This window comes from Calliphora vicina, chromosome 5, assembly GCF_958450345.1.
Source record: "Calliphora vicina chromosome 5, idCalVici1.1, whole genome shotgun sequence".
Taxonomy (NCBI): Eukaryota; Metazoa; Arthropoda; class Insecta; order Diptera; family Calliphoridae; genus Calliphora; species Calliphora vicina.
The window spans coordinates 71722188-71746788 of record NC_088784.1 but is presented as its reverse complement, the minus strand read 5'-3'; the positions used below and the strand labels follow the sequence as shown (position 1 = coordinate 71746788).

The 24601-nt window shown below is 29.5% G+C and overlaps 2 protein-coding genes across 2 annotated transcripts in view; one reads left to right on the top strand and one right to left on the bottom strand.

Annotated features, from left to right (window-relative positions):
- The window catches only part of LOC135961369 (piggyBac transposable element-derived protein 2-like), a 164097-nt gene extending 147015 nt beyond the window's left edge, over nt 1-17082 (bottom strand). Inside the window, exons 1-2 of the mRNA XM_065512867.1 lie at nt 16387-17082; nt 15675-16325 (exon numbers count right to left, since the gene is read on the bottom strand). Of these exons, the coding sequence (XP_065368939.1) occupies nt 15675-16325; nt 16387-16627 (892 nt within the window). The 5' untranslated portion in view covers nt 16628-17082. The remainder of the gene's footprint in view (nt 1-15674; nt 16326-16386) is intronic.
- cv-2 (crossveinless 2) overlaps nt 1-24601 on the top strand; it is a 199290-nt gene that overhangs the window by 83483 nt on the left and 91206 nt on the right. The gene's annotated exons all lie outside the window — the stretch shown is intronic.

Genomic DNA, 24601 nt, shown 5'->3' with positions numbered 1-24601 from the left:
TTTAGCCATTTTCGTTAACTTTGAAAAAAAGCAATTATGCGAAAAACTTAGAAAAAGAAATTGTGAAAAATTACCAGAATTTAAAAATAAAATAACTGTAAACAGGATGCTTTTTACATCGTTCTTTTAAATATTATTTTCCTTTTACACTTCTTTCTTTCAGAAGTTTAAAAGTTTCCATTGTTTTGTCAGTAGCGAAATAGTGAATATTTTTAATTATTTTCCCTTTTTTCAGAATATAATTAATTATGTTGTTTGTTTTTCAGTTAATTTATATAAGTAAAACTATACAAGTAAAATACTAAAAAAAAGATTTTTATTTAAAAAAAAATATTTTAAATTTTAGGCTACATATGGAATATTTGGAAAAGTTTCCATTGTTTTGTCAACCACGTATATCTATCAATATAATCAAAAATAATGATAATGCGCTGGCTAGTTTTCGAGATATTGTATCTGAAAGCGAACAAATTATCTAAAAATGGCTGAAAATCAATAAATTTTGAAGGGCGGTGCTTCTTTTCCTTTTTGAATGAAACACAGGTTTTTGGATAAATAACACTGTTCAACAAATTTGTTGAGTAAATCATTTTTGTAGAATAAACTTATTGTCCAGCTGGTCTGAGTTTTTTTTACAGTTGCTCAAAGTATTCATTTTTTGATCGAAGGGAGAATTATACTAAATGAAAAAAATGTTGTAAGTTAATTCCTGAGAGAATTCTTATTGTCAGAGTTATATGGTGGAATTTTATGGGGATTATTTTTGTGGAAGATCTTAACTCTCTAGCTCCTCTCTTTAGGGGTCCATTTGACCCTTATTTCGAGAAAATCAAAGAAAGTCCTTTCAAAAAGGACATTTAAGAATTAAAATATTCTACGAAAAGGTTTGCCGGACAATTTCAGTGGGGGTCACCAAAGATATAAAAGTTGTAAATAAAGCTCTTTACCCTTAATTGGCAAAATTACAAGGCACCTTGGGTTTCACATTTTTTAAAAAAAAAATCGCCAAAAATCCATTTATGATCCAAATGAGAGGAAATTTTAAATATAAATAGTCCTTAGTTCAAGAGATATTTAGGTTTATTTATTTAGATTTTTCTGTTTTGCTCCATTTTTTTGTATTCCTTCCAAAAATAAGATTTTTCGAGGTCATCGAAATAGGTATTTTTTGTTAGATGATTTCATCGTTGAAGTCAAATCTATTTCGGCCGAGACATTTCATCAGGTTTGGAAACAAGAAATAGTCAATCGGGGCTAAATCCGGAGAATAATGCAGTAGATGGAGCATTTCGTAGCCTAATTCATCGATTTTTGCCATCTTGCAGAAATAATTCTTAAAACGTGAGCCAATTTTATATTATATCGATTTGGACGTGACCCCAACACTTAGCAGTGTTGAGATGCAAGGAAAATTTGAATCTTTCAAATTTGAAACCACTGAGCCATGAGTGATGCTTCCACAATCTCTCGCACTTTAAATCTCAGATCGGAAAAGAAACCGAATAATCGGTCGGACTCTAATTATTTGTTAATATATATTCTTAAACTGTTTTCAAACCGCCAAGTGTTGGGGTCACGTCCCTATCGATACAATATAAAATTGGCACGCGTTTTAAGAATTATTTGCATTATTGATTTATTCGATTTATTCAAATCAATCATGCTTTACACATTCAACGACTAATAACAGATTTCCATATTCGATGCAGACCTCTACTTTAAAAAAAATCTGATTTCCATCTCTACTACACGCTTTTTATACCCCCTCGCCCTACTTTTAAATTTGCCCTCATCGTAGGGCTCATCAAAATTCTACCCCATCCGAATGTTGCACTCTGTCTTGTTAGCACGATCACAGCTCGCACTTGTATTGTTATATTGTGGTTATTAACAAATTTTACTCACGTTACGTATTTTTATCTTTCTATTTATAATTTTTTTTATTTATTTGTATCTATTTATTATTTTTCATTGCATTAATTAAAAAAAAAAAATTATGAAAATAATATTAAATGTATTTATTATTGTATTATATAGATAGACATTGTGCTGGGGGCTCTATAAATGAAAATGCATTTTTAATTAGTGTTTACAAGCAGATAAATTTCAGTGAAATTATAAATAAAAATAAAAATTAAACATTGTTTCGTTTTCATTTTCGTGGAAATTAAACAGCAACAAAAAAAAATTCAAAACAATAGAAAAAGGAAATTGTATAGAAATTTGTTTTACAATAGAAAAAATGTGTATAAATTAATAGATACAATAGTATTTTAATGTTACTAAATGGTAATTTGTAACAATCATTTTCAAACAAATTACATACATACATATTCATAAAAAAGAGTAATATTAACAAGAAATTTGTTTGTTTTATTTTAATTTTTGGAAATTTGGAGATAATTTAAAAACCATCTAAAAGAATTATAAATTTGTTGTATTTTAAGTTACTTTTTTTAACAAATAGAGAGAGAAAATAGTAAACCCTTTCCTATAAAAACTCATTGATCGCAAGTACTTACATTTGTAGTTATTAGGAAAAACATTGAGTTAGCTACTACGATATGACAAGGCCATTGAGTAACTAGTTGATGCCCAAATCAAATCACGATATCTGAGTATGCCAATATATTTTACTAGAAGTCGTTGTAACGATTCTTTATTCTCTTCGCCCAAACAATTTCTGTAGTAGTTTTTAAGTATGTTTAGAGAAATAAACGTCCAATTCTATATAGTGCCAATTTAGCACTTATAAGAAATTTGATCGATTTCCAAGAGAAAGTACTTGGTACTTTCTCCTGCAAACAGAGCCATAGCATTCTAAAAATTTTACAAGAGGCAATTGACTATCTGAGTGCCCATATTCGACATTGCTACAGATTCGTCGAAGAACGATGAACATTTGTGAGTATTTATATTCGTGTCCCGGTACCCACCTTAGCTCATCATTATGATAACCAAACTGGGCTAGGGAATGAATATAATTCAGTAAGCAGTTTTGAACTAAAAGCCTAGATTGCTGCTAGTCTGGTCGTTAACTCTATGTTCTTGTTTCATTGGTTTTTGAAGCGAAATTTATGTCGTAAATTTCGGCATAGAAAACGGTGAAGTTCTTGAGAGTTTGAGATATAGACGAAGGTCAAGATTAGGTCTTTGAACCATCAATGTACATTGAGATCACATAAACCCAAAGGAGAAACTTTGGGGTATTCTAATCTTAAAAGTTATATCAAAACTCGGTATGGGTACAGATTTCCGACCCACCAGATTGGCCAGTCCATGCTTTGTGAGTTGCTGGTTCAATGTGGTCATGCTGTTTTACTCTTTACGTCTTAAGGCCAAACTAGCAAAAGTTTTTCTGTCTTTGAACTAGATTTTCCAAAAAAACCGGTTTCCGGTTTAACCGAAAAAGTGTGTTTTTGAAAAAACCGGTTTCAATTATTGTCTTTTAAAAAAACCGGTTAAGCGGTTTCGGTTTTTGTCAACCGGCATTTTTGAATTCTTTATGCAATTATTTTATATCTTTTACGAAATATTGTCAAATGCTACAATTTTCTATAAAATAAATCAATATTTTATCAAATATTGTATCAAAGTTTGAATGAGCTTTAGAAAATATATTTCATTAAAACCGGTTAACCATTATACAAAAACCGGTTTGTCAAAAAACCGAAATCGATGGAGTTTACAAAGATGGAAAAACCGTTTGACCGGTTTTCGGGTTTGGATACTCTACTTTGAACCTAATCAGTTCAGATTAAGATTACGTAACCCCGAAGGACAGAGTTCTGTAAAAATTCGGTGTGTACGACTTAATTCGATTTTCGCATCTGCCCATGACTAAGTGTCAAAGAGTCAGGAGAGCCGACATAACAGAAGTGTTTCGGGTGAAAATATTAAGCGAATTCATTAAATGGTTGAATAGGATTGACTATAAAAAAAATCCAACTCCTAGTTTTAGGATATTCAAGCGGTTATTAAAACAATGAGGAACGTCTTCGAATGTTTTTCAATGTAAGAATGAAATAAACTCATACTATCATTGCGAAAATCGTGAGATAATATGGGCCCTAAGCCATCATAGCATTATAGGAAATGAAAAGGCGGACTAGTTAATGCATTAACTGGACACACAGAGCTGAACGCTCACCTGGCTAGTATCAGTCTATCCTACAATATGATCTTTCATTCAACTAAAAACCACTGTCCTGCTTTTAGTCAAACATTTCCAAATTGATACCATGTCAAGCTTGTAAAATCTAAGGAATTCTTATAGGAAATAACATTAAGGAAACTAGGTTCTTAATCTAGCTGAATTTAAGAAACTGGAAAAAACATTTTCTCAAGGGTATTGGCCATCAAACTGCCCCTATGCTCAATCTAAAATATGTCCATGATCGTCTCATCGACTGGCTGGAGAAGTAGATCTCATCATACCAGTGATCACAAGACTGACTAGTCTCTGCACTCCATGTGTTTTGGTCTCCGCCTCCTTGCGGTCTCCGCCTCGCAAGGATAAGTCTTATTTTAGGACCCAATTATTTCACAAAGCTTTTCTTACAAGTGTAAATGCACCAAGATATTTGGCTCCTTACGACAACACCAGAGTAATACCATCTAATCGTGTAGGCCATAGAACTGGAAAAACAACCATTTCGGTATTCGTTGAATTGTTCACTTATCGCTCGAAGAAATTTCTCTGTTATAAGGATCACGACGTCATCCATAAGCTTATGCAAATAACTTGGTGCCTTTAAAACTGGTCCTGAGAAAATTCCACAAGAGTGTGCTATCTATACCCAAACTGTTATTATTTATGGCATTAAATACGATTCCCGTTCAGTTCGTTGTTCGTTGATCAATCCTTAAGCTTCTTCGTGTATTGAGGTAATATTCAAATCAGGCTCGGATCCAGGCGGAAAATTTTAATATAAACAAGTAAGAGAGCTATATTCGGCTGTGCCGAATCTTATATACCCTTCACCAAATTATACTTTAAAATAAATTTTTTTAAATATTTTTAGGTAAACAAAATTTAATTTTTTTTTTAAATTGTTTTTCAAATTTTTTTTTTTAGTTTTTAATTTTTTTTTTTTGGAAAAAAAATGTATGACAAAAAAATTTTTTATTGAAAAAAAATTCGGGTTAAAAAATATTTTTCCCGATTTTGACCCATTGTAGGTCCAACTTACTATAGCCTTATCTACATCGTTGCAATGGACTTTCTATCATTAGATATCCATATAGTCTATATTAATGACTTAGTAATCCAGATATAGATCAAAAATAGGTCAAAAATCGAGGTTGTCCCGGTTTTTGCTCATATCTCCGTTATTTATGGACCGATTTTGCCGATTTTAAATAGCAAACTTCTCGAAAGCATGTCTGACAGAATTATTGAACATTTGGATCCCGAAGATATCTGGGGTCTTCAGAAAATTGATTTCAACAGACAGACAGACAGACGGACATGGCTTAATCGCTATCTATAAGGATCCAGAATATATATACTTTATAGGGTCGGAAATGAAAAATGTAGAAATTACAAACGGAATGACAAACTTATATATACCCTTGTCACGAAGGTGAAGGGTATAAAAAGAAAAAAAAGGAAAATTAATGTTACTTTATTTTCCCCTCCCCCAAATGGTTTACCTGGATCCGTGCCTGATTCAAATTCTTGTTAGTATCTTCTATATATCCAGAAATTATCCATCACATGGTTATTCTTGTCCTTTGTATCCTTGATAGTACCAACAACGTCATGCAAAGATGCTCCCACTGACTTTTCATTCAAGTAACTGTATTGAACCTTGCAGAATTTACTCGGTGAGAGGATACTCTTGACATGGACGTCAACCAATTCTTCCAGTGTTCTCAATAAAAATGATGACAGGCTGCTTGAGACGCTATGATATCTATATCCCGGTTCGGGGAATAAATACCTAAAATCTTTGGGAATATACCCCGCCCTTAAAGGTTCTGTTTAATGTTGTAAAAACGCTGAGAAATTTACATAAGTGCTGAAGGGATTAAAAGACAACCCTACTCACATTATCCCAGAACTGCTATTATCAGCAGTAATGACAGTTTTTGTTTGAAAATTCGTAATTTAGATAGGATATTCGTTATAGAACTGCATACAGCGATTTAGAAATTCAACAAACTGTTCCATGTTAATAACATAAAGTATTGTATTACATTAGTTCGTAAAACATACGTAACATTTTTGTTCAATTAACAATAAGTTTTATTGTCACAACGGAATATCTATTTCGGTAAATTTTTCATTCTAAAAATAAACTTTTGTTAGAGCAGCGCATGTAAATATTTAGCACTTTTCTTAATTCTTACAACAAATAAAGATTTTTAGAATCTATATATAGATTGATGCAGAAAAATATTTCTCAAGTAGCCATTGTTTAGTCACTTATCGCTCAGGTGACTATACCTAGTATTTAAATCTCAACAGAAAACAAAGAACAACTTTTATTTTGAAAAAAAAGAAACAAACAAAACACCTTTCCAAAAATGGCCATAACAATTTAAGTACTTGTGCACTTGACAATCTAAATCTAATGACAGTTAAAGCAACTGTCATTTCTATTTGAAATACAAACATAGTTGCTGTTATTATTATTACAAAAAGTGTTTTTTCTAAACCCGATAGAACTTGAAATTGTAAAAAATAACGCACAAATATACATAAATTTTAATCAAACTAATTTATTTATTCGAAAGATCGTGGCATTAAGATTTGAAGATTTGAAGTTTTTCGAGCATTGATAGCAGTATATCTCGAATTACACAAACAATGTTGGCCCCAAGGCTTCAATTGTTGCTGGTTTATCCAGTGCTTCACGTGGCCCCATAGGAAATAATAGTGAGGTGTGAAATTTCACGACCTTGAAGGCCCATTGACCGGTCCATTTCTTGAAATCAAATTATCGCCAAATTTTGATTTCAATAAATCGATGGTGACATAGACATTGCGCCATCCTGTTGAAACCACATCTCGCCCGGATCCATGTCATCGATATTTTCAAACAAAAAATCATTGATCATGGTGCGGTAACGATCTATATTGAACGGCTTCATTTCTGAAGAAATAAGGTCCGATGATGCCATCAGCGTGTAAACCGCACCAAATGGTGAATTTTTCTAGATGTAATGGAGTCTGTAGTTTCTGTTGAGTATTGGTCTCACTACATATGCGGCAATTTTGTCTATTAACAAACATCGCTGAACACAATTTTGCGATAAAACAGTCGTCTATAAGTTGCCCAAATCGATGACTGATTTTCAAAGTTGTTCAAGTAACAATCTATTCATGATGATTTGCTAGAGTTCATTTGACAATTAGGTTCTATCGGGCTTAAAAAACACCCTTTATATTTATGTATATTTAGTTGTAGTTGGCGGTATATCAAAAAACTGTCATTTAACACTCTAGTGTTAATATCTCTTTTAATAACGCAGTTTTTAGTCTTTTTCAATAATTTTTAAATAAATAATGTTTTAATACACAAAAATCTATTTATAAATATTTCTTTTTATCAATAAAATCTATTTATTTTATGGTCTCGTAAACAAAATCATATTTTCATACTGCTATGAGGAATTTCTTTCCAAGAAAAGAAGAAAGACAAAATAAATATTTTGTATTTAACTATTTTTAACTATTGTTTCTTTTATATATTTAGAGGGTCTGTTAATTTTTTGTTAAATATTTTACAGTTTTTTTTAGCATTGTCATTCTTTAGATTTATAATTGTCTAAATAACAATAATAATAACAAAACAACTGGCGTCATTTTTGCGGAATTCCCAACTTCTTGTTAAAGAGAAAAAAAATGTTTCAAAACATATAAATATTTTTATTTTATTTTTACACAAAAAAACGCACCTAAAGTTATTATCTTCCAATGGCGTTTCAATCCGGTTTCGTTATTCGATTTTTTTTTTACTTTCGCTTTAATTAATTTATATTTTTTTTAATATTGGCTGGTGTCTAATTAATTAAATTTTTTTTAAAAGGTAAGGAATTTATTTGAAGATGAAGCATGTTTTACAAACAATAAACAAAAAAACAGAATAAGGAATGTGGTTGGTATTAAAGTAGAGTCGTCGAATATTTTTTGGTAAAACCAACCAAAAATAAAAACAATTAGACTGGAAGAAAAAAGAATTAAAGTTTTTTCTAATGATAGATATTTCAAACGCCTTTGCAACGGCCACAGTAAGTCGGACCTACAATGGGTCAAAAACGGAAAAAAAATTCAAACAAGATTTTTTTTTCAAAAATAAATTTTTAAAAAAATAAATTTTAAAAATTTTGTTTGCCATACAATTTTTTTCAATAATAAATTAGAAAAAAAAATTTTGTTCATCTAAAAATATTTAAAATTTTTACAAGAAATTTTAAATGATCGAAATTTCTTGAATTCTTCTTCATAATTTAATTTCGATAACTTGAATTATTCATAGAAAACTGATCTATAAACAGCTTTTCAACAAGATTTCAATAATCTAAAAATGCGGAGTTTTTTTTAGAAATTTTTAGTCTTTTTTTCCAAAATTTTTACAATTGGTCAATTCACAAGGTCTATATCATGTCATATTGTCATAATGTCCTAATATTTCACAATGGTTTTTATTGTTTTTCAAGTAAAAAGTGTCCCAAAATAATAGTACTCTGTATGCTATGTTTATTGCGTTATCGTAACCAACCAGTAGAGACCTTCGCCGAATGCCTAAGTGTCGGTTAAGCCGAGCTGCCGAGTCGAGATATATTAAGACATTATGACAATATGACCTTGTGAATTGACCAAATATAAATTTATCCCATAATCTATTTTGAAGTGTTGCGTATTTCAGAGAGAGCTTTCTGCATTGATCGAAACAATTAATAGTCGGACTTGGAAAGGACCCAACCACTTCCTTCTAAATACTTTTTAACAGGTATTGCAACATATGGCTGAGCGTTGTCATGATGAAATATTACGGTTTCATGTCTGGAAGCATATTCGGGCGTTTCTCGGTCAAAGTTCGTTTCAAACGAATCAGTTGCGATCGGTACAGGTTGTTGTTTGTTGTAGCAGCAGTGATAGCTGAGTTGACAGCCCTTGGTCGAGTGAACTCGGGTCATTCTTGTGATGGTGTGGCCAGATTTAAGCAGCTCATACTAGCTAGGACTCTTTTGCTACCACCAAATACAGAACATTATCTCTGATGTCGATTCGGCTGGTTGGCCGGGCTTCACGTACGATCACTCTCGCTTCGGGTTATCGTAATGGATCCATTTTTCATCGAAAGTAATGATTCGATGCAAAAATTATTTCCTTTTATAGAGTTCAAGCAGCATTTCAGACATACAAAATCGTCTTTCAAGGTCTCTCCACTTCAATTCGTATGGTATACAATTTCCCTGCTTTTGAATGAATGCTGCTGCTTGCAAATGTTTTGAAATTGCTGCTTGAGTAGCTCGCAATGATTTTACAAGCTCTTGTTGGATTTGTCAACAATCTTCAAGGAGTAATACCTCTAATTCTTGGTCTTCAACCTATTTTAGCTGGCTTAAAATCGTTGTTAACACTATAATGTTCAATAACTAAGTGAGAATAAATGACAGATAAGTACCCTTCAAAATGACATATAAAGCTGAATTCACCCATGAGTTTCTGAAACATTTTTTGTTCGGAACAATTTTTTTATATGTAGTTTGAAGTCTCTCTCAAAAATAGAACGTCAAACTACATATAAAAAAAAATGTTCCGAACAAAAAATGTTTCAGAAACTCATGGGTGAATTCAGCTTAAGTAGGGTTTTTATCCCGGGAATTCCCGGGCCAAATTACCCGGGAATTTTGCCAATTTTTCACTACCCGATTCCCGGGATTTTTAGTCGGGATTCCTGGGAATTAAAAACTGACGAATTTACAAAGAAAACATGTTAGAACTCTATTTTTGTTAAAAAAAAGTGAAAAGTTTTTTTTTACAATTTTTCGTTTATGTCACTTATTATTATTATTTATTTGGGGTTTTTCGAATGAACATTTAAAAAAGCATATGGAAAACTGCACGATCTAGAAATAAAGGTGAATAATCTTCAATGCCAAGATTGACCGGTGCGAATTATTCTAGAAATCACTAGTAGAACGATGGCCCCTACTTTTGATCGCGGCACAACACTGGTATTTTCAAGTATAAAATTGATTTTGGCCTTGAAAGGAAATACAGCAATAGTTCTTGGTAACAATGTCAGCTTTATAATGAGCGTGTTTTGCAGATGTATTATACAAATTCACCTTTGAATCCACGAATTTGGAAATTTTTGAGATCAACATAAATTTTATCTCTTAACTATTCAGTTAAATGTACTGAATTCATTCCTTTTACTAAAAGGATTAAGACATTTTTTTCAATTAATTTTGAAAATAATTAAAAGTTAAATAAAACTGAATGAAGAACAAACATTTTAACTCAATTTGTAGTAGATTTGAATCAACAAAAATTTAATCATTCAAAATTTGAATAAATTCAGTTATTAATTAACTTCAAAATTAATTCAATTTAAATGAAGCTTTTGAAGGAAGCTAAAGAATTAGATATTGTAAATTTATTTATGAAATGACAGGCTGACATTTTTTAATTACGGATTAAGATTTAAGTGAATTAAGCTCAAATTGAATTAATTACTACGAAGTTCTATATATAATGATTATAATACTAAGTTTGCATATGAAATTTTGCTATAATATTCATAGTTTACAGTATTATTATATATTTCGGGAATAGCCGGGTACCCGGGAATGTAGAGAAAAATTTTACCGATTCCCGGGAATCAAAAAAGGTCGGGAAATTAAAAACCCTACATATAAGTTATTAAAAACAAAAACCGCGTTCTAAAGATACGCCATCTATTGTAAATACCGAATTTTTAAGTCATACACCTAATATAAAAAATAGTTCGATCACTTTTATTGACTATAGAAAACTGTAACTAAATTTTCTATAAAAAGTTTTTCGATAAATTAAATTTTCCATAGAAAAGTTTTCTTCAATAAAATATTTTTTAACAACTTGAATTTATTATAGAAAATGATACGATAACTCAATATTTTGAGGACTTTTTAAAAGCTAGGAATATTAAAGCTCATGTAGTTTTATAAATACATTTTCAAATTTTCAATTTTGTTAAATACAATTTAAATATTTCAAATCAAAGCAAGAAGAAGAAGACAAAAAACCATAACAAAACCTTAAATGTGTCAATTTGTTAATAGAGAGAGAGAAAAACAAAATACAATAAGTAAAATAACAATCGAAGTGTAAAATGATGTCTGTTTGTATGATCATCTATTGGTCCGTCCATCCGTTATGTCTGTTTAATCGTCTGACCCTCCGTCAGTCCGTTTAGTTTACCAGTGGGTCAGTCAGTCAGCCAGCCAGCTGTCTGTATTTATAAATGTACGAGTACTAGTATGTACGAGTATTCAGACGAGTGGTTTATTCAAAATATGTTAATTTCAGTTATTAATTATTTATACATTTATACATTTTTGATAATACTCGTATTGTTGTTTTTGTTGTTGCCATATTTATGGTATTATTGTCTACATACTATTATATTATGTCTGTCTATTATGTTTTTGTTATTGTAATATTATTTATACTTAAAATTATAGATTTTGACACATATGCGAGTTTTATGATAAGATTTTGACTGACTTTAAGCATTTGATTGTCATTTTTATTTCGATATTTGTTTTTTTTTTTTGTTTTTCATCTTCTCTTGTTTTTATTATAGCTGCTGCTGTTGTCCGAAACTAAATTCGATGAAATCCAATCCAATCAAAGATTGTGTTTTTAACTTTTTTTTTAATGTCTAAAAAAACACATAAAAAATTTCACAATGTTCAGAGTGTTTTTTATTTTTTCTTCTAAATCTATTGAGCCTCTAGTCGTACAATAGACAAATGTATACAAAAGTGAGCAGCAGCAGTAGTTGTTGACTTGATTTTAATAATTGTCCAAAAGCCCATAAATGGCCATATGAAAAATCATAAATTTTATATTAAATTGTACATATAACACGTGGTCACAATGGGCTTTTTGTGTATTTTTTTTTATTTGTGTCTTTGAGTAGATAAATAGACACAATGACATAAATTAGACAGACAGGGGGACGGTTGATCAGACGGACAGAGAGATCTGCATACATCAAGAAATTTCAAATGTTTTGGTATTGCTATTGCTATTTCAAAATTAATAATACATATTTGTTGTTTTTTTGTTTTTAATATTTCATAGTCTAAAGTTGGTGTTGAAAGTATTATAGACAAATCTTCAAACTTATAGGTTTTCTAGGTGTTAAATCCTTTAATAGGCTTATTATTAAATCTTTGTTAACGTTTAATTAAGTGAGGTGTTTGGTAAACATGTAAGGTCAATGTGCAATTTATTTTTGATATAGTATGTTTTAAAATTAAATTTAATGTATGAAATTTTTAAAATCAATTTTTAATTTTTTATTTTCGATAGAAAATTCATAGATAACTTTAATTTTCTATAGAAGAGCTATCGATAACTTTGATTTTCTATAGAAAAGTTATCGATAACTTTGATTTTCTATAGAAAAGTTATCGATAACTTTGATTTTCTATAGAAAAGTTATCGATAACTTTAATTTTCTATTGAAAAGTTATCGATAACTTTGATTTTCTATTGAAAAGTTATCGATAACTTTTATTTTCTATTGAAAACTTATCGATAACATTGATTTTTTATAGAAAAGTTATCGATAACGTTGATTTTTTATTGAAAACTTATTGATAACTTTGATTTTCTATTAAAAACTTATTGATAACTTTGATTTTCTATTGAAAACTTATCGATAACATTGATTTTCTATAGAAAAGTTATCGATAACTTTGATTTTCTATTGAAAACTTATCGACAACACTGATATTTTATACACAAATTATTGATAACTTTGATTTTCTATAGAAGAGTTATCGATAAATTTGATTTTCTATAGAAAAGTTATCGATATCATTGATTTTCTATAGAAAAGTTATCGATAGCATTGATTTTCTATAGAAAAGTTATCGATAACTTTGATTTCCTACAGAAAAGTTATCGACAACATTGATTTTCTATAGAAAAGTTATCGATAACTTTGATTTCCTACAGAAAAGTTATCGACAACATTGATTTTATATAGAAAAGTTATCCATAACTTAGATTTTCTATAAAAAAGTTATCGATAACTTAGATTTTTTATTGAAAACTTATCGATAACTTTGATTTTATATTGAAAGCTTATCGATAACATTGATTTTCTATAGAAAAGTTATCGATTACTTTGATTTTCTATTAAAAACTTATCGATAACTTTGATTTTCTATTGAAAACTTATCGATAACATTGATTTTCTAAGTTATTGATTTTCTAAAGTTATTGATAACTTTAATTTTCTATAGAAGAGTTATCGACAACAATGATTTTATATAGAAAAGTTATCGATAACTTTGATGTTCTAAAGAAAAGTTATCCATAACTATGATTTTCTATAATAAGTTATCGATAACTTTGATTTTCTATAGAGAAGTTATCAAATATTTTAAATTTTATAGTAAAGTTATCGAATATTTTAATTTTTATAGAGAAGTTATCGAATATTTTAAAAACTTATCAATGCATTTTCTATAAAATTTTCATAATATAAATTTTATATAAAAAATGTATCGATAGCCTTAATTTTTTATAGAAAAGTTATCGATAACTTTAATAACATAAGCTGGCCTTTGATGATATTGCTGTTATTATTTAATTAGCCTATAATTTTAATTGTATGTTAATTCTCCATAAAAAAATAAAATAAAAAAATTAAGTATACGCGACCCAATTTCAGGACGATCAGTACATAATTGGTCATAGCTCCTATATAAAGATCACTTCCGGAAATCACTCACGAAAAAAAAATTACTGACATTTTAATAGAGTAATGATAATATACTCAGTGTATGGTATTATGGTCGATTTGTATTGACAATAAAAAAGTAAAAATCGTATAGCAGAAACGCAATCTACAGAAAATTCTAAAAAATTATCCCAAAGAAACCATAGATCTAAAATAAAATCCTATCTTGCGCATTTCGTCTTTTATCCAATAAAAAAATGTATACATAAAATATCATTGGATAAAAGACAAATGAGCAAAATAGAATTAGATTTTAGACCTATGGTTTCTTGGTGAAAATTTCTTAGAATTTTCCATAGAATGCGTTTCTGCTATACAATTTTTCGTAAAAAAAATCGTCCCACCCTAATGTATATGGTCGGCCTTGAACGACTATAATTTTTTTCTAATTTTCTATAGAAAAGTTATCGATAACTTTAATTTATGTGGAAAAAATATTTTTTATAGAAAACTTCGATAACTTAAATTATCAATAAAAAAGTTATCGATAACATTAATTTTCCATAATAAATTTTATAAATTTAAATTTTTTACAAACAATTTGAGGATTTCCTAAATTTTCTCTAAACACTTTACCTTTTTCATTGTCTTTACTCACATAAATTGCTATCGATAACAAATTTATTTAAAATTATTAACCTTTAGTTAGCATTTCAGTTAATATGACTGCTTATTGTTGTCGAAACAAAAGTGTTCAACAGCAAAATATTTAAATAGTTTCCATACCAGATGTTAGTCTTAACCCGGTATTGCCCAGAACTTTTTTTGTTTTGTATTTTGATCAAAAGATGTATACTCATGTATTTTGCCCTTCTGAGCACGAAAATGAGGTCGATTTTTCAATAAATTGTTTAGTTTTTCCGGAAAACGTGAAAAACTAGCGTTGCCATATGGTAATCCTGGGTCGCCTAGGGTACAGGTTTTTTTCGAAAAAAAAAATATTATTTTTGGATATGCTTAAAAAAAAAACGATGTTTCAAACATGTTTATTGAAATTAAAAATAAAGAAAATAATTAATTTTTGTGAAAAGAAGGAAAAAAAAATTTTGAACTTATGTAAATCATGGTTTGGTATGGTAACTTGCAAAACACTTTACGCAAAGCCCAACGTTGCATTTTACACATGCTGTTCTTCCGTTAACTTTGCATCGATCACCAGCACAGTGTCTACGATTTGATGGTACTACAAAATGTCCAATTTGATCATAACGGAGAGTGTGTTCAACTCGACCCGGCTGTTGTGCATATCTGTGGGAGGTCATAGGACCAGATGTTTTGGCTTTTGTACCATAATGTTTGCAGTAGTATACTGCAAGTTGTTTTCGAAACTCAAGCTGAGTCATTGTCGGTTGGTCTTTTCGATAAAGCTGCCAAGCATTTTGAATAAGCCAACAAAGGATTTCAAATAAGCCAACAAAGGATAGCTGGTAAATAAATTATCAAAATAAAATGAAAATGGTAGCAATTTCATTTCATCGGAGAAATCATCAATCATGTTTACTAATGGAGCCGCGCATTTTCCAAATTTGGCTTCATATTCAGAATTGGACCGAGGATTCTTTCCCTGGTAAATTTCGAAGTTCACCAGATACCCCGATGGAGTGCAAAGAGACCAAACTTTATATCCAAACCGTAATGGCTTGCCTTTAATGAACTGCTTGCAACCATGTCTACCAAAATAGGCTATCATACTTTCATCGAAGGATAGGTTTTGTTCAGTATGAAAATGCTCTATCATTTTTGCTTTTAGGTGGTCTGTAAGAGGACGCAATTTCCACATTTTATCGAAATTTGCGACCTCTTTCGAAGGGGCCTTGGAATTATCTTCGAAGTAAAGACACTGCAAAATCTCTTGAAAACGATTCCGACGCATGGTGCTACTTACAAGATTGTTGCGAATGACTTCATCCTGACTCCACAAATTGGAGTGATAATTGAAGCCCGTTACTATCAGTATGCCGATAAATGCGCGCAGTTCACCGACTGTTATATTTGGATTCGGTCTATTATGTTCTGTTGCATATATTGCACTTTGTTCACAAATGTGTGTCAATATTGCATCATCAAAAAACTTTTCGAATTGTTGATGTGGTAGTAAGTCACGACAATCCTCATAATTTGCAGCTGGAAAAATGGGAACAAGATATGATGAATTATTCTTTATCCACTGGAATATCGTTTCCTTGTTTCCTGGCGGTAATGCAACATTAGAAGGTTTTGGTTGTACTTTACGTAACCGCTTTCTATCCGGCGATGCTGTACGCTTTGATGTTGTTGGTTGATCCCCCATATCTTGAGATATGTCTTCTACAATAATAGAGTGTAACTCTTCCTCATTTGGGGCTAACGAATTCAAGATTAAAAAAATTAAACCAATTATAAACTTAAATTTTTTCAAACATGCCTCCAAGTTCATCTTCTTCATCAATGTTTTGTAAATGGCGTCCACTAGCCATTACAAGTTCACAGCCACCTTTTAGCTGACCCGGGCAAACATTATCTGGAACTCCATCACATTCTTCTTCAGCATCATCTTCGCCAGATATGTTTCCATCTATAGGAGGTTCGATGTAAATGGCAGTTGGTAAATCGGTAAGCTCATTATCATCTTCAGCTTCATCAAGCTCTTGAATATAATCGAGCATTTGTTGTAATGACAAACCCCTAAGACCGCAAAATTTATGAAATGACAACAAAATATTAATAACTATACAAGAAATGTGCAAAACATCTCAGAAATTCATATGAAACGCGAATAATTAAACCTGTACCCTAGGCGACCCACGATTACCATATGGTAACGCCTTGAAAACAATATAAAAAAATAGTACAAGGAAATAAATTTTCTTAATAAATTAAATCACGTTTCATAGTTTATTTCTTTAGCTACTAACGGATATAGTTTTTATTAAAATTCGTTAAAAAATTATTACTTAAAATGAGTACTTACCGACGTGCCATGTCTTAAAACGGAAAATTTAATTTTTTTTTTTTTGTGACCACAATTGAAGATGCTATAACTTCGGTAACTTAACTCAGAATAAAAAAAAATACACTTGTTTGGCAAACAACAAATGTTTTACATTAATCTGAATGTATTTCTGTTACTTCTGTTATTTCTTTTTAGATTAATTCGTGAAAATATAACGGCATATTTTGCGTTACCATATGGTAACCGTGGGTTATTTCGGGTTAATTATAAAATACATCTGCTAAAGATTTGTTGGCATTTAAATTTTTCGCCAACACTTAGAGAAACAAATTGTAAAAACAGAAAAGAAAAAAAATTCAAATAAAAAAATAACAACACAACTGGCAGACAAATAACATAACATTGGAAACAAATGAATATTTATACCCAGGTTTGTAAGTGAGAATGCAAATAGCGAATGAATTAAAAGAAAAAACTTAAATAAATAAAATTTATTTATTTATAAACGTGTATGAATGAGTACGAGAGCTGAAAATCTGTTTTAGTTTTGTTCGCCCCATTTGGGGTCAATGGAGCAACAGAGCAAATGATTGACACTCGTTTACACTTTTACAATGGCAACAATTACAAAAATGTACAGACATATGACAGACAGACACACAGATGGATGCATGAATGAACAGACAGATAAACGGATAAACAGACAGACAGACATATAGAGAAATAAATGTGTAGATTTTAAATGAAATGAACATGTAGTGATCACACATTCAACTTAAAGGAAGACATGCATGCACTTTTATAAAAGAATTTAAATTAAATTTTTATACAAAAAAAAAAAAAAACATTGAAAATAAATAAAAAATGTTGTTCATTTAAATCAAAATCACCTGAGATGCATTTTAATTTTGAATGTTGGTGTTGTTGTTGTTGTTGCTGTTGTTTTTATTTATTTTTTGTTCTTTCATTAAAAAGATTGACTTGAAGATGTTTCAAATTAATTCAAATTGTTTATAAATAAAATGCCTGAAATGAATGTATTTGACATAAAAAATACCATACACTGACTGAAAATGAAATGTTGAATTATTGTTGTACAAGTAGAAAAATATACATTTATTATTTTTATATAGAAATAAACATATACAGACATAAATTGATGTCAATAAACTTGTGAATTATAAGTGTTCAGTTTTTATAGCAAATGAAAATATAAGTGAATTTAACATGATGTTTGTATACCCTTCACCTTGAGTGGCATTCTGATACAAATGTATTTTGAAAACTATACTTTTTAGGAGCAAGAATTTAGTAACAATAAAAATAACAATTTATGTCTTGACATAAAACTGTCTTGACATAAAAATGCCATGACATAAAAATATCTTGACATAAATATTTTCTGACATATACTCGTGTAAATTGAAAGATGCATTCATATAACAGTAACATTTATTGATTAAAGAAAATAATAAATATATTCTGAAATATGTCATAAATATGACATAAATATATTTATGTCATGACAGACCAATGTCTGGGGGTTTAAACTGTATACAAATTAAGGACAAAAGTTCCCCTATAAATTTTAGTTAAGACACAGATTAATGGCTTAGATTTTTTTATATCAGTAACGCCTTTATGTATATTTTATTCTATGCTCCGTACTACCCCTGTTGCAAACTTTTCTTAATGAATGCAATGAACTCCAATAAAATCTCCTTTAGCCAGTTCAAACACCCTATTGATCGCAATCTGATTTGGCAAATACGTGCTTGTAAATAATAATTAACAACAAAATACCAATTTCGTTTAATAAGTAAATTCTTATTTATATTGCAGACTCGTATTGTAATTGTTACTTTTATTTTGGGGGGATTTCAATAAAATCTTCAAAAAAATAATCATGATTAATATAAGCATTTCTTAAGCCCCAATCATTAGACTAGACGGCCGGCCAGACATTTGCCTTTATTTGGCATTAGTCACTTAATATTTTGTTGTTTTATTGTTTTGTGGAAATTTAGTGTTGTTGTTTTAAAATTTCAGACATGACTTGACAGATTTTATTTATTAATTTTTGTTGGTTTATTTATTAAATGAAGATCATTGTATGATTAAGAGTTGTTGGAATTTTCAATTAAATTTATTTGATTCCAGAAGAATAATTTCAATGGATTTATTGCTATACGAAATTATTTTGATTTATTTATTTTTGTTATTTGGTTACAAAATGTGATGAAATATGGCCATCACGAAAATTAGAATTATATTCAACTGAAGTGACCTTTGATCGAGAATTTGGGATTATAATAAGTATTTTATTTCAAGGGGATGAGAGTTATTCAATTGATAAAGTCACAAAGTGAAGATCTGGTACCAATTTCAATTTATTCAACAGATCCCTTACAGATCAATGCTGACTTTTTCACTTGCTTCCATATGAAACCTGACAGCAAACCCTGAACTTCTCAAACTTTTAGTCAAATGTCAGAATTATAAATAAATTTAGTACTGTTTTAAATTTAATCAATTCTGAAAAAAACTTTTAGTAAAAAAAAAATAATTTTGAAACATTGGTACTATAGTAATTCTTAAAGTGAGGGCAATGATTTAGTTACAAATTTCTAGAAAAATTCGAATATAATTTTATATAAAATACCGATTACTTGTTATAATTGCAAACGGTTACTCGCTTAAAATTTTATAATTTCTAATAAATTTCTTCTTTAAAGTTTTATGTACTTAATTTAATAAAGTTTGTCAAAGGTAACGAGTAGTTTTCTATATGGTTACTTTTTTGCAAATCTTTATTTTATAAACAATTTGATTTTTCTCAATCAATTTTAATGGTTACTCGTTTAAAATCCAATAATTTTTTTAAAAAGACATTTAGACATTTTACAAAAATAACGACTACTTTTCTATGTGGTTATTTTTGGACAATTATGTATTTTATAAAAATATTTTTTTAGGCTGTTTTAATTACACATTTTTATAGAAATTCTACAAATTTTGGAAATAGAATACCGATTACTTATGGTAATTTCAAACGGTTATCGACTCAAAATTTATTAAATTCTAGAACATTGCTTTTGTAAAGAGTTTTAAACTTAAATTGAAGGTGTTTTACAAAAGTAACGAGTAGATTTCTATATGGTTACTTTTGTACAAATCTGAATTTTATCCAAAAATTTTACTAGCAATGATTTGGTTAACAAGTTCTAAACAATTTCGCAGATGTATTCACAAGAAATACCAATTACTTGCTGCAATTCCAAACGGTTACTCGCTTAGAATTTAATAATTTTTGGAAAATATCTTTTGTAAAGTGTTTTACATCTAATTATAAGAAGTTTAACAAAAGTAACGAGTAATTTTCTATATGGTTACTTTTGCACAAATCTGAATTTTATCAAACAAATTTGATTGTTCTCAACAAATTTTATTAGCAATGATTTGGTTAACAAGTTTCACACAATTTCCAAGATATATTCACATGAAATACCAAGTACTTGCTGCTATACCAAACGGTTACTCACTTAGAATTCAATAATTTTTTAAAAAGATCTTCTGTAAAGTTTTTTACGTCTAATTTGAAGACGTTTGACAAAAGTAACCAGTAATTTTCTATATGGTTACTTTTGGACAAAGCTGAATTTTATCAAACAATTCTGATTGTTATCAACGAATTTTAATAGTAATGATTTGATTTTGAAGTTTTACTCAAATTCGTAGAAATATTCACATGAAATACCGATTACTTGCTGCAATTCCAAACGGTTACTCGCTTAGAATTCAATAATTTTTATAAAAGATCTTCTGTAAAGTGTTTTACATATAATTTGAAGACGTTAGAGAAAAGTAACGAGTAATTTTCTATATGGTTACTTTTGTACAAATCTGAATTTAATCGATTAAATTTGATTGTTCTCAACAAATTTTATAAGCAATGATTTAATTAACAAGTTTTACATAAATCCGCAGATGTATTGACCTTAATTACCGATTACTTGCTGCAATTCCAAACGGTTACTCGCTTAGAATTCAATAATTTTTGGAAGATATCTTCTGTAAAGTGTTTTAAATTTAATTTTAAGAAGTTTTACAACAGTAACGAGTAATTTTCTATATGGTTACTTTTGGAATCTTATGGATTTTAAGAAGATATTTTAATAACAAAAATAGTAAATAGTAAATTGGAGCATATAACGATTACTTCTTGTAATTTCAAATGGTTACTTGCTTAGAATTCAATAATTTTTGGAAAATAGTTTCTGTAAAGTGTTTTAAATCTAATTTTAAGGGGTTGTACAAAAGTAACGAGTAATTTTCTGTATGGTTACTTTGTCTAAAAATTTAATTTAGCGAAAAAATTTCTAAACAATAGAAATTGAGATGATCTGAGGCACTGATTTATGTACAGTGTCCCAGGAAAAAGTGAAGAAACCCATGCTTAATAAAACATTTTTTGCTAAAACGTCTCTACCATTTATTGTAACTTGATTTTGGTACGTCAACATTTTAACCGCAACAACCTAAATAAATTAGTTTGCTATTAAATATTTATTTGTTTATTTATATTTTTGGTGTTTAATTGTCATTCTTAGAATTACGACAAACAATAATGGCAATAAACAAACAACCCAAAAAAAAAAGAACAAAAACAAGGTGTTGTTCTTTATTAAAAAACCATAATTCAATATTTATGACTTTCTGATGTTTTCTGTGTATTATTTTGAGAATAGATGAAAAAAAAAACTTAAAATAAATATAAAATTTGTTTAATGATTTTTGACTGGCGCCAATATTAGTTTTTTATTATTTAGTTTTGTTGGTTTTTACTATTAAAGAAAACAAGAAATCTAACCAACCATACCCAGATTTCTAGTTTTACGAAATTAGTAATTCTAATGTTTTATTATTATTTTTTATTTTTTTTACATTTTGATTTGTAACTAATGAAGTAATTTGCAGCAATATTGGACTCTTAATAATATATATAGTATAATACGTATTATAAATGTGTGTTTTTATTTATACTATGTAGTATATTATTTTAATTTTTTGGTTTAGTTTTAAAATATTTATTATTTGGCTCGCATAACTAATGAATTTGAATATTAAATGACACAAATAAATAATGTATTGTAATTCTTAACGATAGCAATCGAACAATAAACACACTTCGTTTAAAGGTTTCGGAATGCAAAGCGAGCTAAAATATAACAAAGCTCATCTCTTATTTAGTTTGGTACTGTAGGGCAGGGTGTTGACTTGTAAGTTTTTATTTAAAAAATAAAAATAAATTCAAACCAAAAATACTTTTTATTACTAATTTATTTATTAAGTTTTCTATACAACCTAACCTAACGACCATAAATATTTTAATTTGAATTGTTTTTGTTTACTTTTCCATTTGTCATACTACTGATTTTTTCTTCTGTCATTTTATCAACTCAAATATCACCACAGACTCTATATTAAATATTTATTTACCTCTTTTTTTTCTACTTCTTCTCAATCTTATTGTTGTTATAATTTAATGGACTAGGAAATGTTTAATAATATTATTTGTGTATTTAGTTATTTTATTGTTTTCTAGGGGATTTAAGTTAAGCATCAATTTAAAAAAATAAATAAAAATCATGAAATTGTTTTGTAAGAACGAGTAGTAGTAGACAATATCTGTCTGACAGTGACGTTGGTGTCTACTATATATATAGCAAAAGTCGTAGTAATCCACGTAGTAGTAGTAGATTTCTACTCAGTGTCTAAATAAAGTATAAATCATGATTTTTATGGTTTTTAAATAATTTATTGATTTGGTTATAGCATGTATTTATTGAGGTGTTAAATAGCAATAAATACTTGTATCTTGTCGCTAGATATGTTTCACTTCATTTTTTTTTCTTCTTTCAGTTTAATATTATTAACTCTAGTCTTTGGAACACAAATGTTTTATCTCTTTTTTTATATATATTATTACCACCGCAAGTGAGTTATGTACACATTTAATAGGTTGTTTATATCGTTTGTAACATTAACAAAATTCCGATCGGGATGGAATTTGAAGGTTAGTTCAAGATCGGTCGAGAACTCTCAGAGTTAGAGGGAGTCAAACTTTTACATTTTGGCCAATCAGGTGTTTTTTCTCATCTATGTAACTTATTACCTATTGTTCTTAGCAAAATGTGTCCCAAATAGTTTTGATAGCTATTTCTTCAATATTTTGAAAAAATAATTTTTTTTCCGAAATCAAAAACTTTTTTGACTTTTTTTCAAACGGCACATCTCGAACAAAAATCATGCTCCAAATCATGCAATACCTCTTGCTTTTACTTTTAGTAGCTATAATTTAAGCTATGGTATTGCTTCCAAAATTTCTACTACATCCTTGGATGCAGAGCTAATATATTCTGGATCGTTATAGATAGTGGAGGCCATATCTCTTGAAATCACCTTTAGGAGGCGCTTAAACAGCTTACAGACATGTGTGATATATCAATATAGCGGTTTTAGTACTGGTTCAGTTGCTTTTTAAAATCGAGCCACAAAGGGTTGAGATATAAGCAAACAACCTTGTTTTGTTTACCTATGTATATCTCAATTACTATGTCATCTAAATAATGCGCTTATGACTTAAAATTGTGTAATTTTTTGATATTTTTAGCTTTTATTTTGAAATATTTGTACAATATAAATTTTTTTAAAGTATTGGCCATTGTTAGCTATGACATTTTCCCATATTTCTGGCAACATCGGGGTTCCGCGAAAAAAGAACTGATCATCTTTTGAGGCCAAGAACGATCAAGTCAATATCGGATACTCTATTCGGAAGTGATTCGTATCCCAGAGAGAGCAGTCTGCATCGATCGAAACAAATAGTAGTCGGACGGGGTACGGTCTGGACTATAAAGCGGGTGAGGCAAAATTTTCCAACCACTTCATTATAAATACAGCAGCTCATAATATATAGAACCCTTTTTCGTCCACTAAATATAGAGCATTACCTAGCGCCATGGATGTTTGGCTTTGGTGTAGATTCGGGTATTATCTCATTCACATCGGGTTATCGTTATTGATCTATTTTCCATCTCAAGTTGAAACCGATGGAACACATTCACCATAAGCTTTGGCGAGCAATCTTTGTGCTTCATCGGAACTTTTTTTTTTAAATAATAGTAGTAAAGCAAAACTTCCCGCATATGAAGTTTTTATTATGAAGAAATAGTGATGACAAATTAGGTGACAAACTTTGATTTTTTATTTTTGGCCTATGGGATCGACCAGTGTGCATCGGTTTCAACGTATGAGAGATGATTTGTGCGGTTCACAAGTGGTGATTTTAATACGGAAGACAAAAGCATTACTCCGTGAAGATTGTTGTAAAACTCAACAAGAGTTTGCTAAATCATAGGGAGCAAATCAAACAGTAATTAAAAAACGTTTGCGAGAAGCAGGAATCATCCAAAAGCAGGGTAATTGGGTACCATATGAAATGAAGCCGAATGACCTTGGAAGATGATTTTGCATACCCGAATTGAACATTGAACTCTATAAAAGAAAAGCATTAATACACCGCATCATTACTTGCGATGAAATATGAATTCAATGGATCGACACCAATGTCAAATATCCATGGCTGTGACACGCTTCACTTTGGAACAAAGTATACGATATTGGC